This window comes from Crinia signifera, chromosome 9 (genome assembly GCF_055691185.1).
Source record: "Crinia signifera chromosome 9, ASM5569118v1, whole genome shotgun sequence".
In the NCBI taxonomy this organism is placed as follows: Eukaryota; Metazoa; Chordata; class Amphibia; order Anura; family Myobatrachidae; genus Crinia; species Crinia signifera.
Window position 1 is genome coordinate 150,879,078 of NC_139225.1, and position 14,690 is coordinate 150,893,767.

The window sequence follows — 14,690 nt, forward strand, 5'->3', positions numbered from 1 at the left end:
TATACTATACCCCGGCTGTCTCTGTGTGACCTGACCTGTCTTATACTATACCCCGGCTGTCTCTGTGTGACCTGACCTGTCTTATGCTATACCCCGGTGGTCTCTGTGTGACCTGACCTGTCTTGTACTATACCCAGGCTGTCTCTGTGTGACCTGTCTTGTACTATACCCCGGCTGTCTCTGTGTGACCTGACTTGTCTTGTACTATACCCCGGCTGTCTCTGTGTGACCTGTCTTGTACTATACCCCGGCTGTCTCTGTGTGACCTGACCTGTCTTGTACTATACCCCGGCTGTCTCTGCGTGACCCTGACCTGTCTTGTACTATACCCCGGTTGTCTCTGTGTGACCTGTCTTGTACTATACCCCGGCTGTCTCTGTGTGACCTGACCTGTCTTGTACTATACCCCGGCTGTCTCTGTGTGACCTGACCTGTCTTATACTATACCCCGGCTGTCTCTGTGTGACCTGACCTGTCTTGTACTATACCCTGGCTGTCTCTGTGTGACCTGACCTGTCTTGTACTATACCCCGGCTGTCTCTGTGTGACCTGACCTGTCTTATACTATACCCCGACTGTCTCTGTGTGACCTGACCTGTCTTGTACTATACCCCGGCTGTCTCTGTGTGACCTGACCTGTCTTGTACTATACCCCGGCTGTCTCTGTGTGACCTGACCTGTCTTGTACTATACCCCGGCTGTCTCTGTGTGACCTGTCTTGTACTATACCCCGGCTGTCTCTGTGTGACCTGACCTGTCTTGTACTTTACCCCGGCTGTCTCTGCGTGACCTGACCTGTCTTGTACTATACCCCGGCTGTCTCTGTGTGACCTGTCTTGTACTATACCCCGGCTGTCTCTGTGTGACTTGACCTGTCTTGTACTATACCCCGGCTGTCTCTGCGTGACCCTGACCTGTCTTGTACTATACCCCGGCTGTCTCTGTGTGACCTGACCTGTCTTGTACTATACCCCGGCTGTCTCTGTGTGACCTGTCTTGTACTATACCCCGGCTGTCTCTGTGTGACCTGACCTGTCTTGTACTATACCCTGGCTGTCTCTGTGTGACCTGACCTGTCTTGTACTATACCCCGGCTGTCTCTGTGTGACCTGACCTGTCTTGTACTATACCCCGGCTGTCTCTGTGTGGCCTGTCTTGTACTATACCCCGGCTGTCTCTGTGTGACCTGACCTGTCTTGTACTATACCCTGGCTGTCTCTGTGTGACCTGACCTGTCTTATACTATACCCCGGCTGTCTCTGTGTGACCTGACCTGTCTTATACTATACCCTGGCTGTCTCTGTGTGACCTGACCTGTCTTATACTATACCCCGGTTGTCTCTGTGTGGCCTCACCCGTCTTGTACTATACCCCGGCTGTCTCTGTGTGACCTGTCTTGTACTATACCCCGGCTGTCTCTGTGTGACCTGTCTTGTACTATACCCCGGCTGTCTCTGTGTGACCTGACCTGTCTTGTACTATACCCCAGCTGTCTCTGTGTGACCTGACCTGTCTTGTACTTTACCCCGGCTGTCTCTGCGTGACCTGACCTGTCTTGTACTATACCCCGGCTGTCTCTGTGTGACCTGTCTTGTACTATACCCCGGCTGTCTCTGTGTGACCTGACCTGTCTTGTACTATACCCCGGCTGTCTCTGCGTGTCCCTGACCTGTCTTGTACTATACCCCGGCTGTCTCTGTGTGACCTGTCTTGTACTATACCCCGGCTGTCTCTGTGTGACCTGACCTGTCTTGTACTATACCCCGGCTGTCTCTGTGTGACCTGACCTGTCTTATACTATACCCCGGCTTTCTCTGTGTGACCTGACCTGTCTTGTACTATACCCTGGCTGTCTCTGTGTGACCTGACCTGTCTTGTACTATACCCCGGCTGTCTCTGTGTGACCTGACCTGTCTTATACTATACCCCGACTGTCTCTGTGTGACCTGACCTGTCTTGTACTATACCCCGGCTGTCTCTGTGTGACCTGACCTGTCTTATACTATACCCCGGCTGTCTCTGTGTGACCTGACCTGTCTTGTACTATACCCCGGCTGTCTCTGTGTGACCTGACCTGTCTTGTACTATACCCCGGCTGTCTCTGTGTGACCTGTCTTGTACTATACCCCGGCTGTCTCTGTGTGACCTGACCTGTCTTGTACTATACCCCGGCTGTCTCTGTGTGACCTGTCTTGTACTATACCCCGGCTGTCTCTGTGTGACCTGACCTGTCTTGTACTATACCCCGGCTGTCTCTGCGTGACCTGACCTGTCTTGTACTATACCCCGGCTGTCTTTGTGTGACCTGTCTTGTACTATACCTCGGCTGTCTCTGTGTGACCTGACCTGTCTTGTACTATACCCCATCTGTCTCTGTGTGACCTGACCTGTCTTGTACTATACCCCGGCTGTCTCTGTGTGACCTGACCTGTCTTGTACTATACCCCGGCTGTCTCTGTGTGACTTGTCTTGTACTATACCCCGGCTGTCTCTGTGTGACCTGACCTGTCTTGTACTATACCCCGGCTGTCTCTGTGTGACCTGACCTGTCTTGTACTATACCCCGGCTGTCTCTGTGTGACCCTGACCTGTCTTGTACTATACCCCGGCTGTCTCTGTGTGACCTGACCTGTCTGGTACTATACCCCGGCTGTCTCTGTGTGACCTGACCTGTCTTATACTATACCCCGGCTGTCTCTGTGTGACCTGACCTGTCTTGTACTATACCCCGGCTGTCTCTGTGTGACCTGTCTTGTACTATACCCTGGCTGTCTCTGCGTGACCCTGACCTGTCTAGTACTATACCCCGGCTGTCTCTGTGTGACCTGACCTGTCTTGTACTATACCCCGGCTGTCTCTGTGTGACCTGACCTGTCTTGTACTATACCCCGGCTGTCTCTGCGTGACCTGACCTGTCTTGTACTATACCCCGGCTGTCTTTGTGTGACCTGTCTTGTACTATACCTCGGCTGTCTCTGTGTGACCTGACCTGTCTTGTACTATACCCCGGCTGTCTCTGTGTGACCTGACCTGTCTTGTACTATACCCCGGCTGTCTCTGTGTGACCTGACCTGTCTTGTACAATACCCCGGCTGTCTCTGTGTGACTTGTCTTGTACTATACCCCGGCTATCTCTGTGTGACCTGACCTGTCTTGTACTATACCCCGGCTGTCTCTGTGTGACCTGTCTTGTACTATACCCCGGCTGTCTCTGTGTGACCTGTCTTGTACTATACCCCGTCTGTCTCTGTGTGACCTGTCTTGTACTATACCCCGGCTGTCTCTGCGTGACCCTGACCTGTCTTGTACTATACCCCGGCTGTCTCTGTGTGACCTGACCTGTCTTGTACTATACCCCGGCTGTCTCTGTGTGACCTGACCTGTCTTGTACTATACCCCGGCTGTCTCTGCGTGACCTGACCTGTCTTGTACTATACCCCGGCTGTCTCTGCGTGACCTGACCTGTCTTGTACTATACCCCGGCTGTCTTTGTGTGACCTGTCTTGTACTATACCCCGGCTGTCTCTGCGTGACCTGACCTGTCTTGTACTATACCCCGGCTGTCTCTGTGTGACCTGACCAGTCTTGTACTATACCCCGGCTGTCTCTGTGTGACCTGTCTTGTACTATACCCCGGCTGTCTCTGTGTGACCTGACCTGTCTTGTACTATACCCCGGCTGTCTCTGTGTGACCTGACCTGTCTTGTACTATACCCCGGCTGTCTCTGTGTGACCTGACCTGTCTTGTACTATACCCCGGCTGTCTCTGTGTGACCTGATCTGTCTTATACTATACCCCGGCTGTCTCTGTGTGACCTGACCTGTCTTGTACTATACCCCGGCTGTCTCTGTGTGACCTGTCTTGTACTATACCCCGGCTGTCTCTGTGTGACCTGACCTGTCTTGTACTATACCCCGGCTGTCTCTGTGTGACCTGACCTGTCTTATACTATACCCCGGCTGTCTCTGTGTGACCTGTCCTGTCTTGTACTATACCCCGGCTGTCTCTGTGCGACCTGACCTGTCTTGTACTATACCCCGGCTGTCTCTGCGTGACCTGACCTGTCTTGTACTATACCCCGGCTGTCTCTGTGTGACCTAACCAGTCTTGTACTATACCCCGTCTGTCTCTGTGTGACCTGACCTGTCTTGTACTATACCCCGGCTGTCTCTGTGTGACCTAACCTGTCTTATACTATACCCTGGCTGTCTCTGTGTGACCTGACCTGTCTTGTACTATACCCTGGCTGTCTCTGTGTGACCTGACCGGTCTTGTACTATACCCCGGCTGTCTCTGTGTGACCTGACCTGTCTTGTACTATACCCTGGCTGTCTCTGTGTGACCTGACCTGTCTTGTACTATACCCCGGCTGTCTCTGTGTGACCTGACCTGTCTTGTACTATACCCCGGCTGTCTCTATGTGACCTGTCTTGTACTATACCCTGGCTGTCTCTGTGTGACCTGACCTGTCTTGTACTATACCCCGGCTGTCTCTGTGTGACCTGACCTGTCTTATACTATACCCCGGCTGTCTCTGTGTGACCTGACCTGTCTTATACTATACCCCGGTTGTCTCTGTGTGGCCTCACCCGTCTTGTACTATACCCCGGCTGTCTCTGTGTGACCTGTCTTGTACTATACCCCGGCTGTCTCTGTGTGACCTGTCTTGTACTATACCCCGGCTGTCTCTGTGTGACCTGTCTTGTACTATACCCCGGCTGTCTCTGTGTGACCTGACCTGTCTTGTACTATACCCCGGCTGTCTCTGTGTGACCTGACCTGTCTTGTACTTTACCCCGGCTGTCTCTGCGTGACCTGACCTGTCTTGTACTTTACCCCGGCTGTCTCTGCGTGACCTGACCTGTCTTGTACTAAACCCTGGCTGTCTCTGTGTGACCTGTCTTGTACTATACCCTGGCTGTCTCTGTGTGACCTGACCTGTCTTGTACTATACCCCGGCTGTCTCTGTGTGACCCTGACCTGTCTTGTACTATACCCCGGCTGTCTCTGTGTGACCTGACCTGTCTGGTACTATACCCCGGCTGTCTCTGTGTGACCTGACCTGTCTTATACTATACCCCGGCTGTCTCTGTGTGACCTGACCTGTCTTGTACTATATCCCGGCTGTCTCTGTGTGACCTGTCTTGTACTATACCCTGGCTGTCTCTGCGTGACCCTGACCTGTCTAGTACTATACCCCGGCTGTCTCTGTGTGACCTGACCTGTCTTGTACTATACCCCGGCTGTCTCTGTGTGACCTGACCTGTCTTGTACTATACCCCGGCTGTCTCTGCGTGACCTGACCTGTCTTGTACTATACCCCGGCTGTCTTTGTGTGACCTGTCTTGTACTATACCTCGGCTGTCTCTGTGTGACCTGACCTGTCTTGTACTATACCCCGGCTGTCTCTGTGTGACCTGACCTGTCTTGTACTATACCCCGGCTGTCTCTGTGTGACCTGACCTGTCTTGTACTATACCCCGGCTGTCTCTGTGTGACTTGTCTTGTACTATACCCCGGCTGTCTCTGTGTGACCTGACCTGTCTTGTACTATACCCCGGCTGTCTCTGTGTGACCTGTCTTGTACTATACCCCGGCTGTCTCTGTGTGACCTGTCTTGTACTATACCCCGTCTGTCTCTGTGTGACCTGTCTTGTACTATACCCCGGCTGTCTCTGTGTGACCTGACCTGTCTTGTACTATACCCCGGCTGTCTCTGTGTGACCTGACCTGTCTTGTACTATACCCCGGCTGTCTCTGCGTGACCTGACCTGTCTTGTACTATACCCCGGCTGTCTCTGCGTGACCTGACCTGTCTTGTACTATACCCCGGCTGTCTTTGTGTGACCTGACCTGTCTTGTACTATACCCCGGCTGTCTCTGTGTGACCTGACCTGTCTTGTACTATACCCCGGCTGTCTCTGTGTGACCTGACCTGTCTTGTACTATACCCCGGCTGTCTCTATGTGACCTGACCTGTCTTGTACTATACCCCGGCTGTCTCTGTGTGACCTGTCTTGTACTATACCCCGGCTGTCTCTGTGTGACTTGTCTTGTACTATACCCCGGCTGTCTCTATGTGACCTGACCTGTCTTGTACTATACCCCGGCTGTCTCTGTGTGACCTGTCTTGTACTATACCCCGGCTGTCTCTGTGTGACTTGTCTTGTACTATACCCCGGCTGTCTCTGTGTGACCTGTCTTGTACTATACCCCGGCTGTCTCTGTGTGACCTGTCTTGTACTATACCCCGGCTGTCTCTGTGTGACCTGTCTTGTACTATACCCCGGCTGTCTCTGTGTGACCTGTCTTGTACTATACCCCGGCTGTCTCTGTGTGACCTGTCTTGTACTATACCCCGGCTGTCTCTGTGTGACCTGACCTGTCTTATACTATACCCTGGCTGTCTCTGTGTGACCGGTCTTGTACTATACCCCGGCTGTCTCTGTGTGACCTGACCTGTCTTGTACTATACCCCGGCTGTCTCTGTGTGACCTGACCTGTCTTATACTATACCCCGGCTGTCTCTGTGTGACCTGTCCTGTCTTGTACTATACCCCGGCTGTCTCTGTGTGACCTGTCTTGTACTATACCCTGGCTGTCTCTGTGTGACTTGTCTTGTACTATACCCCGGCTGTCTCTGTGTGACCTGACCTGTCTTGTACTATACCCCGGCTGTCTCTGTGTGACCTGACCTGTCTTGTACTATACCCCGGCTGTCTCTGTGTGACCTGTCTTGTACTATACCCCGGCTGTCTCTGTGTGACCTGACCTTTCTTGTACTATACCCCGGCTGTCTCTGTGTGACCTGACCTGTCTTATACTATACCCCGGCTGTCTCTGTGTGACCTGTCCTGTCTTGTACTATACCCCGGCTGTCTCTGTGTGACCTGTCCTGTCTTGTACTATACCCCGGCTGTCTCTGTGTGTCCTGACCTGTCTTGTACTATACCCCGGCTGTCTCTGTGTGACCTGTCTTGTACTATACCCCGGCTGTCTCTGTGTGACCTGACCTGTCTTGTACTATACCCCGGCTGTCTCTGTGTGACCTGTCTTGTGCTATACCCCGGCTGTCTCTGTGTGACTTGTCTTGTACTATACCCCGGCTGTCTCTGTGTGACCTGACCTGTCTTGTACTATACCCCAGCTGTCTCTGTGTGACCTGACCTGTCTTGTACTATACCCCGGCTGTCTCTGTGTGACCTGACCTGTCTTGTACTATACCCCGGCTGTCTCTGTGTGACCTGACCTGTCTTGTACTATACCCCGGCTGTCTCTGTGTGACCTGACCTGTCTTGTACTATACCCCGGCTGTCTCTGTGTGACCTGTCTTGTACTATACCCCGGCTGTCTCTGTGTGACCTGACCTGTCTTGTACTATACCCCGGCTGTCTCTGTGTGACCTGACCTGTCTTATACTATACCCCGGCTGTCTCTGTGTGACCTGTCCTGTCTTGTACTATACCCCGGCTGTCTCTGTGCGACCTGACCTGTCTTGTACTATACCCCGGCTGTCTCTGTGTGACCTGTCTTGTACTATACCCCGGCTGTCTCTGTGTGACCTGACCTTTCTTGTACTATACCCCGGCTGTCTCTGTGTGACCTGACCTGTCTTATACTATACCCCGGCTGTCTCTGTGTGACCTGTCCTGTCTTGTACTATACCCCGGCTGTCTCTGTATGACCTGACCTGTCTTGTACTATACTCCGGCTGTCTCTGTGTGACCTGACCCGTCTTGTACTATTCCCTGGCTGTCTCTGTGTGACCGGTCTTGTACTATACCCTGGCTGTCTCTGTGTGTCCTGACCTGTCTTGTACTATACCCCGGCTGTCTCTGTGTGACCTGTCTTGTACTATACCCCGGCTGTCTCTGTGTGACCTGACCTGTCTTGTACTATTCCCCGGCTGTCTCTGTGTGACCTGAACTGTCCTGTACTATACCCCGGCTGTCTCTGTGTGACCTGTCTTGTACTATACCCCGGCTGTCTCTGTGTGACTTGTCTTGTACTATACCCCGGCTGTCTCTGTGTGACCTGACCTGTCTTGTTCTATACCCCAGCTGTCTCTGTGTGACCTGACCTGTCTTGTACTATACCCCGGCTGTCTCTGTGTGACCTGACCTGTCTTGTACTATACCCCGGCTGTGTCTGTGTGACCTGTCCTGTCTTGTACTATACCCCGTCTGTCTCTGTGTGACCTGACCTGTCTTGTACTATACCCCGGCTGTCTCTGTGTGACCTGACCTGTCTTATACTATACCCCGGCTGTCTCTGTGTGACCTGTCCTGTCTTGTACTATATCCCGGCTGTCTCTGTGTGACCTGTCTTATACTATATCCTGGCTGTCTCTGTGTGACCTGACCTGTCTTGTACTATACCCTGGCTGTCTCTGTGTGACCTGACCGGTCTTGTACTATACCCCGGCTGTCTCTGTATGACCTGACCTGTCTTGTACTATACCCCGGCTGTCTCTGTGTGACCTGACCTGTCTTGTACTATACCCCGGCTGTCTCTGTGTGACCTGTCTTGTACTATACCCCGGCTGTCTCTGTGTGACTTGTCTTGTACTATACCCCGGCTGTCTCTGTGTGACCTGACCTGTCTTGTACTATACCCCGGCTGTCTCTGTGTGACCTGACCTGTCTTATACTATACCCCGGCTGTCTCTGTGTGACCTGTCCTGTCTTGTACTATACCCCGGCTGTCTCTGTGTGACCTGACCTGTCTTGTACTATACCCCGGCTGTCTCTGCGTGACCTGACCTGTCTTGTACTATACCCCGGCTGTCTCTGTGTGACCTGACCAGTCTTGTACTATACCCCGGCTGTCTCTGTGTGACCTGTCTTGTACTATACCCCGGCTGTCTCTGTGTGACCTGACCTGTCTTGTACTATACCCCGGCTGTCTCTGTATGACCTGACCTGTCTTGTACTATACCCCGGCTGTCTCTGTGTGACCGGTCTTGTACTATACCCCGGCTGTCTCTGTGTGACTTGTCTTGTACTATACCCCGGCTGTCTCTGTGTGACCTGACCTGTCTTGTACTATACCCCGGCTGTCTCTGTGTGACCTGACCTGTCTTATACTATACCCCGGCTGTCTCTGTGTGACCTGTCCTGTCTTGTACTATACCCCGGCTGTCTCTGTGTGACCTGACCTGTCTTGTACTATACCCCGGCTGTCTCTGCGTGACCTGACCTGTCTTGTACTATACCCCGGCTGTCTCTGTGTGACCTGACCAGTCTTGTACTATACCCCGGCTGTCTCTGTGTGACCTGTCTTGTACTATACCCCGGCGGTCTCTGTGTGACCTGACCTGTCTTGTACTATACCCCGGCTGTCTCTGTATGACCTGACCTGTCTTGTACTATACCCCGGCTGTCTCTGTGTGACCGGTCTTGTACTATACCCTGGCTGTCTCTGTGTGACCTGTCTTGTACTATACCCCGGCTGTCTCTGTGTCACCGGTCTTGTACTATACCCTGGCTGTCTCTGTGTGATCTGACCTGTCTTGTACTATACCCCGGCTGTCTCTGTGTGATCTGACCTGTCTTATACTATACCCCGGCTGTCTCTGTGTGACCTGACCTGTCTTGTACTATACCCCGGCTGTCTCTGTGTGACCTGACCTGTCTTGTACTATACCCCGGCTGTCTCCGTGTGACCTGACCTGTCTTGTACTATACCCCGGCTGTCTCTGTGTGACCTGACCTGTCTTGTACTATACCCCGGCTGTCTCTGTGTGACCTGACCTGTCTTGTACTATACCCCGGCTGTCTCTGTGTGACCTGACCTGTCTTGTACTATACCCCGGCTGTCTCTGTGTGACCTGACCTGTCTTGTACTATACCCCGGCTGTCTCTGTGTGACCTGACCTGTCTTGTACTATACCCAGGCTGTCTCTGTGTGACCTGACCTGTCTTGTACTATACCCCGGCTGTCTCTGTGTGACCTGACCTGTCTTGTACTATACCCTGGCTGTCTCTGTGTGACCTGACCGGTCTTGTACTATACCCCGGCTGTCTCTGTATGACCTGACCTGTCTTGTACTATACCCCGGCTGTCTCTGTGTGACCTGACCCGTCTTCTACTATACCCCGGCTGTCTCTGTGTGACCTGGCCTGTCTTGTACTATACCCCGGCTGTCTGCGTGTGACCTGACCTGTCTTGTACTATACCCCGGCTGTCTCTGTGTGACCTGACCTGTCTTGTACTATACTCCGGCTGTCTCTGTGTGACCTGACCCGTCTTGTACTATTCCCCGGCTGTCTCTGTGTGACCGGTCTTGTACTATACCCTGGCTGTCTCTGTGTGACCTGTCTTGTACTATACCCCGGCTGTCTCTGTGTGACCTGACCTGTCTTGTACTATACCCCGGCTGTCTCTGTGTGACCTGTCTTGTACTATACCCCGGCTGTCTCTGTGTGACCTGACCTGTCTTATACTATACCCCGGCTGTCTCTGTGTGACCTGACCTGTCTTGTACTATACCCCGGCTGTCTCTGTGTGACCTGTCTTGTACTATACCCCGGCTGTCTCTGTGTGACCTGTCTTGTACTATACCCCGGCTGTCTCTGTGTGACCTGTCTTGTACTATACCCCGGCTGTCTCTGAGTGACCTGACCTGTCTTGTACTATACCCCGGCTGTCTCTGCGTGACCCTGACCTGTCTTGTACTATACCCCGGCTGTCTCTGTGTGACCTGACCTGTCTTGTACTATACCCCGGCTGTCTCTGTGTGACCTGTCTTGTACTATACCCCGGCTGTCTCTGTGTGACCTGACCGGTCTTGTACTATACCCTGGCTGTCTCTGTGTGACCTGACCTGTCTTGTACTATACCCTGGCTGTCTCTGTGTGACCTGACCTGTCTTGTACTATACCCCGGCTGTCTCTGTGTGACCTGTCTTGTACTATACCCCGGCTGTCTCTGTGTGACCTGACCTGTCTTGTACTACACCCCAGCTGTCTCTGTGTGACCTGTCTTATACTATACCCCGGCTGTCTCTGTGTGACCTGACCTGTCTTGTACTATACCCCGGCTGTCTCTGTGTGACCTGATCTGTCTTATACTATACCTCGGCTGTCTCTGTGTGACCTAACCTGTCTTATACTATACCCCGGCTGTCTCTGTGTGACCTGTCTTGTACTATACCCCGGCTGTCTCTGTGTGACCTAACCTGTCTTATACTATACCCCGGCTGTCTCTGTGTGACCTGACCTGTCTTGTACTATACCCCGGCTGTCTCTGTATGTCCCTGACCTGTCTTATACTATACTCCGGCTGTCTCTGTGTGACCTGACCTGTCTTATACTATACCCCGGCTGTCTCTGTATGTCCCTGACCTGTCTTATACTATACCCCGGCTGTCTCTGTGTGACCTGACCTGTCTTGTACTATACCCCGGCTGTCTCTGTATGTCCCTGACCTGTCTTATACTATACTCCGGCTGTCTCTGTGTGACCTGACCTGTCTTATACTATACCCCGGCTGTCTCTGTATGTCCCTGACCTGTCTTATACTATACTCCGGCTGTCTCTGTGTGACCTGACCTGTCTTGTACTATACCCCGGCTGTCTCTGTGTGACCTGTCTTGTACTATACCCCGGCTGTCTCTGTATGTCCCTGACCTGTCTTATACTATACCCCGGCTGTCTCTGTGTGACCTGTCTTGTACTATACCCCGGCTGTCTCTGTATGTCCCTGACCTGTCTTATACTATACCCCGGCTGTCTCTGTGTGACCTGACCTGTTATACATCTCCAATAGACCTTGGCCAGTACGTGGACCTCGATTCCTGCCGACCTATCTAACGCAAGTCATTGAATCTTAGCTTTATTCTATTACCCGTATGAAGAATTACTGAGTAGGAGTTCTCCGCTCTGAACCTCAAATTCCATCCACAGTCCTTCACAGTTATTAGGAACCCTGTTAGTTCGAACACATTCCCAGCGACCAATCAACTGGGGGTGGAAAAAGAGACCGAAAACTAATGAGATTCATAGGGGGGGTTTATATACTAAGATAAAAGTTCAGATGTGATAATATTGGCCATTTACAATGTAATAATTGACTACATCCCATGGATGCATCAGTTATCATATGGAGGTGTGATCAGCTGTGTGTGTTCCCGATGGATCCGGCCGGTGTGATCAGCTGTGTGTGTCTGATGGATCCGGCCAGTGTGATCAGCTGTGTGTGTTCCCGATGGATCCGGCCGGTGTGATCAGCTGTGTGTGTCTGATGGACCCGGCCAGTGTGATCAGCTGTGTTTGTGTCTGATGGACCCGGCCAGTGTGATCAGCTGTGTGTGTCTGATGGACCCGGCCAGTGTGATCAGCTGTGTTTGTGTCTGATGGACCCGGCCAGTGTGATCAGCTGTGTGTGTGTCCGATGGACCCGGCCAGTGTGATCAGCTGTGTGTGTCCCCGATGGATCCGGCCAGTGTGATCAGCTGTGTTTGTCCGATGGATCCGGCCAGTGTGATCAGCTGTGTGTCCCCGATGGATCCGGCCAGTGTGATCAACCGTGTGTGTCTGATGGACCCGGCCAGTGTGATCAGCTGTGTGTCCCCGATGGATCCGGCCAGTGTGATCAACCGTGTGTGTCTGATGGACCGGGCCAGTGTGATCAGCTGTGTGTGTCTGATGGACCCGGCCAGTGTGATCAGCTGTGTGTGTTCCCGATGGATCCGGCCGGTGTGATCAGCTGTGTGTGTCTGATGGATCCGGCCAGTGTGATCAGCTGTGTGTGTCCCTGATGGACCCGGCCAGTGTGATCAACCGTGTGTGTCTGATGGACCCGGCCAGTGTGATCAGCTGTGTTTGTGTCTGATGGACCCGGCCAGTGTGATCAGCTGTGTGTGTGTCCGATGGACCCGGCCAGTGTGATCAGCTGTGTGTGTCCCCGATGGATCCGGCCAGTGTGATCAGCTGTGTGTCCCCGATGGATCCGGCCAGTGTGATCAACCGTGTGTGTCTGATGGACCCGGCCAGTGTGATCAGCTGTGTGTGTCCCCGATGGATCCGGCCAGTGTGATCAGCTGTGTTTGTCCGATGGACCCGGCCAGTGTGATCAGCTGTGTGTGTATTATGGACCCGGCCAGTGTGATCAGCTGTGTGTGTCTGATGGACCTGGCCAATGTGATCAGCTGTGTGTGTGTGTCCGATGGACCCAGCCAGTATGATCAGCTGTGTGTCTGATGGACGGGGCCAGTGTGATCAGCTGTGTGTGTCTGATGGACCCGGCCAGTGTGATCAGCTGTGTGTGTCTGATGGACCCGGCCAGTGTGATCAGCTGTGTGTGTGTCTGATGGACCCGGCCAGTGTGATCAGCTGTGTGTCTGATGGATCCGGCCAGTGTGATCAGCTGTGTGTGTCCCTGATGGATCCGGCCAGTGTGATCAACCGTGTGTGTCCCTGATGGACCCGGCCAGTGTGATCAGCTGTGTTTGTGTCTGATGGACCCGGCCAGTGTGATCAGCTGTGTGTGTGTCCGATGGACCCGGCCAGTGTGATCAGCTGTGTGTGTGTCCGATGGATCCGGCCAGTGTGATCAGCTGTGTGTGTGTGTGTCTGATGGACCCGGCCAGTGTGATCAGCTGTGTGTGTCTGATGGACCCGGCCAGTGTGATCAACTGTGTGTGTCCCCGATGGATCCGGCCAGTGTGATCAGCTGTGTGTCTGATGGACCCGGCCAATGTGATCAGCTGTGTGTTTCTGATGGACCCGGCCAGTGTGATCAGCTGTGTGTGTGTGTCCGATGGACCCAGCCAGTATGATCAGCTGTGTGTGTGTGTCCGATGGACCCAGCCAGTATGATCAGCGGTGTGTGTCCGATGGACCTGGCCGGTGTAATCAGTTGTGTGTGTGTCCTATGGGTCCGGCCAGTGTGATCAGCTGTGTGTGTCCGATGGACCTGGCCAGTGTGATCAGCTGTGTGTGTCCGATGGGTCCGGCCAGTGTGATCAGCTGTGTTTGTCCGATGGACCCGGCCAGTGTGATCAGCTGTGTGTGTATGATGTACCCGGCCAGTGTGATCAGCTGTGTGTGTATGATGGACCCGGCCAGTGTGATCAGCTGTGTGTCTGATGGACGGGGCCAGTGTGATCAGCTGTGTGTCTGATGGACGGGGCCAGTGTGATCAGCTGTCTGTCTGATGGATCCGGCCAGTGTGATCAGCTGTGTGTGTGTGTGTCTGATGGACCCGGCCAGTGTGATCAGCTGTGTGTGTGTGTCCGATGGACCCAGCCAGTATGATCAGCTGTGTGTGTGTGTCCGATGGACCCAGCCAGTATGATCAGCTGTGTGTGTCCGATGGACCTGGCCGGTGTAATCAGTTGTGTGTGTGTCGTATGGGTCCGGCCAGTGTGATCAGCTGTGTTTGTCCGATGGACCCGGCCAGTGTGATCAGCTGTGTGTGTATGATGGACCCGGCCAGTGTGATCAGCTGTGTGTGTATGATGGACCCGGCCAGTGTGATCAGCTGTGTGTCTGATGGACGGGGCCAGTGTAATCAGCTGTGTGTCTGATGGATCCGGCCAGTGTGATCAGCTGTGTGTGTGTGTGTCTGATGGACCCGGCCAGTGTGATCAGCTGTGTGTGTGTGTCCGATGGACCCAGCCAGTATGATCAGCTGTGTGTGTGTGTCCGATGGACCCAGCCAGTATGATCAGCGGTGTGTGTCCGAT

At 53.3% G+C, this 14,690-nt stretch overlaps 1 protein-coding gene across 1 annotated transcript in view; it reads right to left on the minus strand.

Annotated features, from left to right (window-relative positions):
• The window catches only part of LOC146036330 (uncharacterized), a 97,496-nt gene that overhangs the window by 41,092 nt on the left and 41,714 nt on the right, over positions 1-14,690 (minus strand). The window contains exon 12 of the mRNA XM_083160277.1: positions 11,849-11,964. Within this exon, the coding sequence (XP_083016403.1) occupies positions 11,849-11,964 (116 nt within the window). The remainder of the gene's footprint in view (positions 1-11,848; positions 11,965-14,690) is intronic.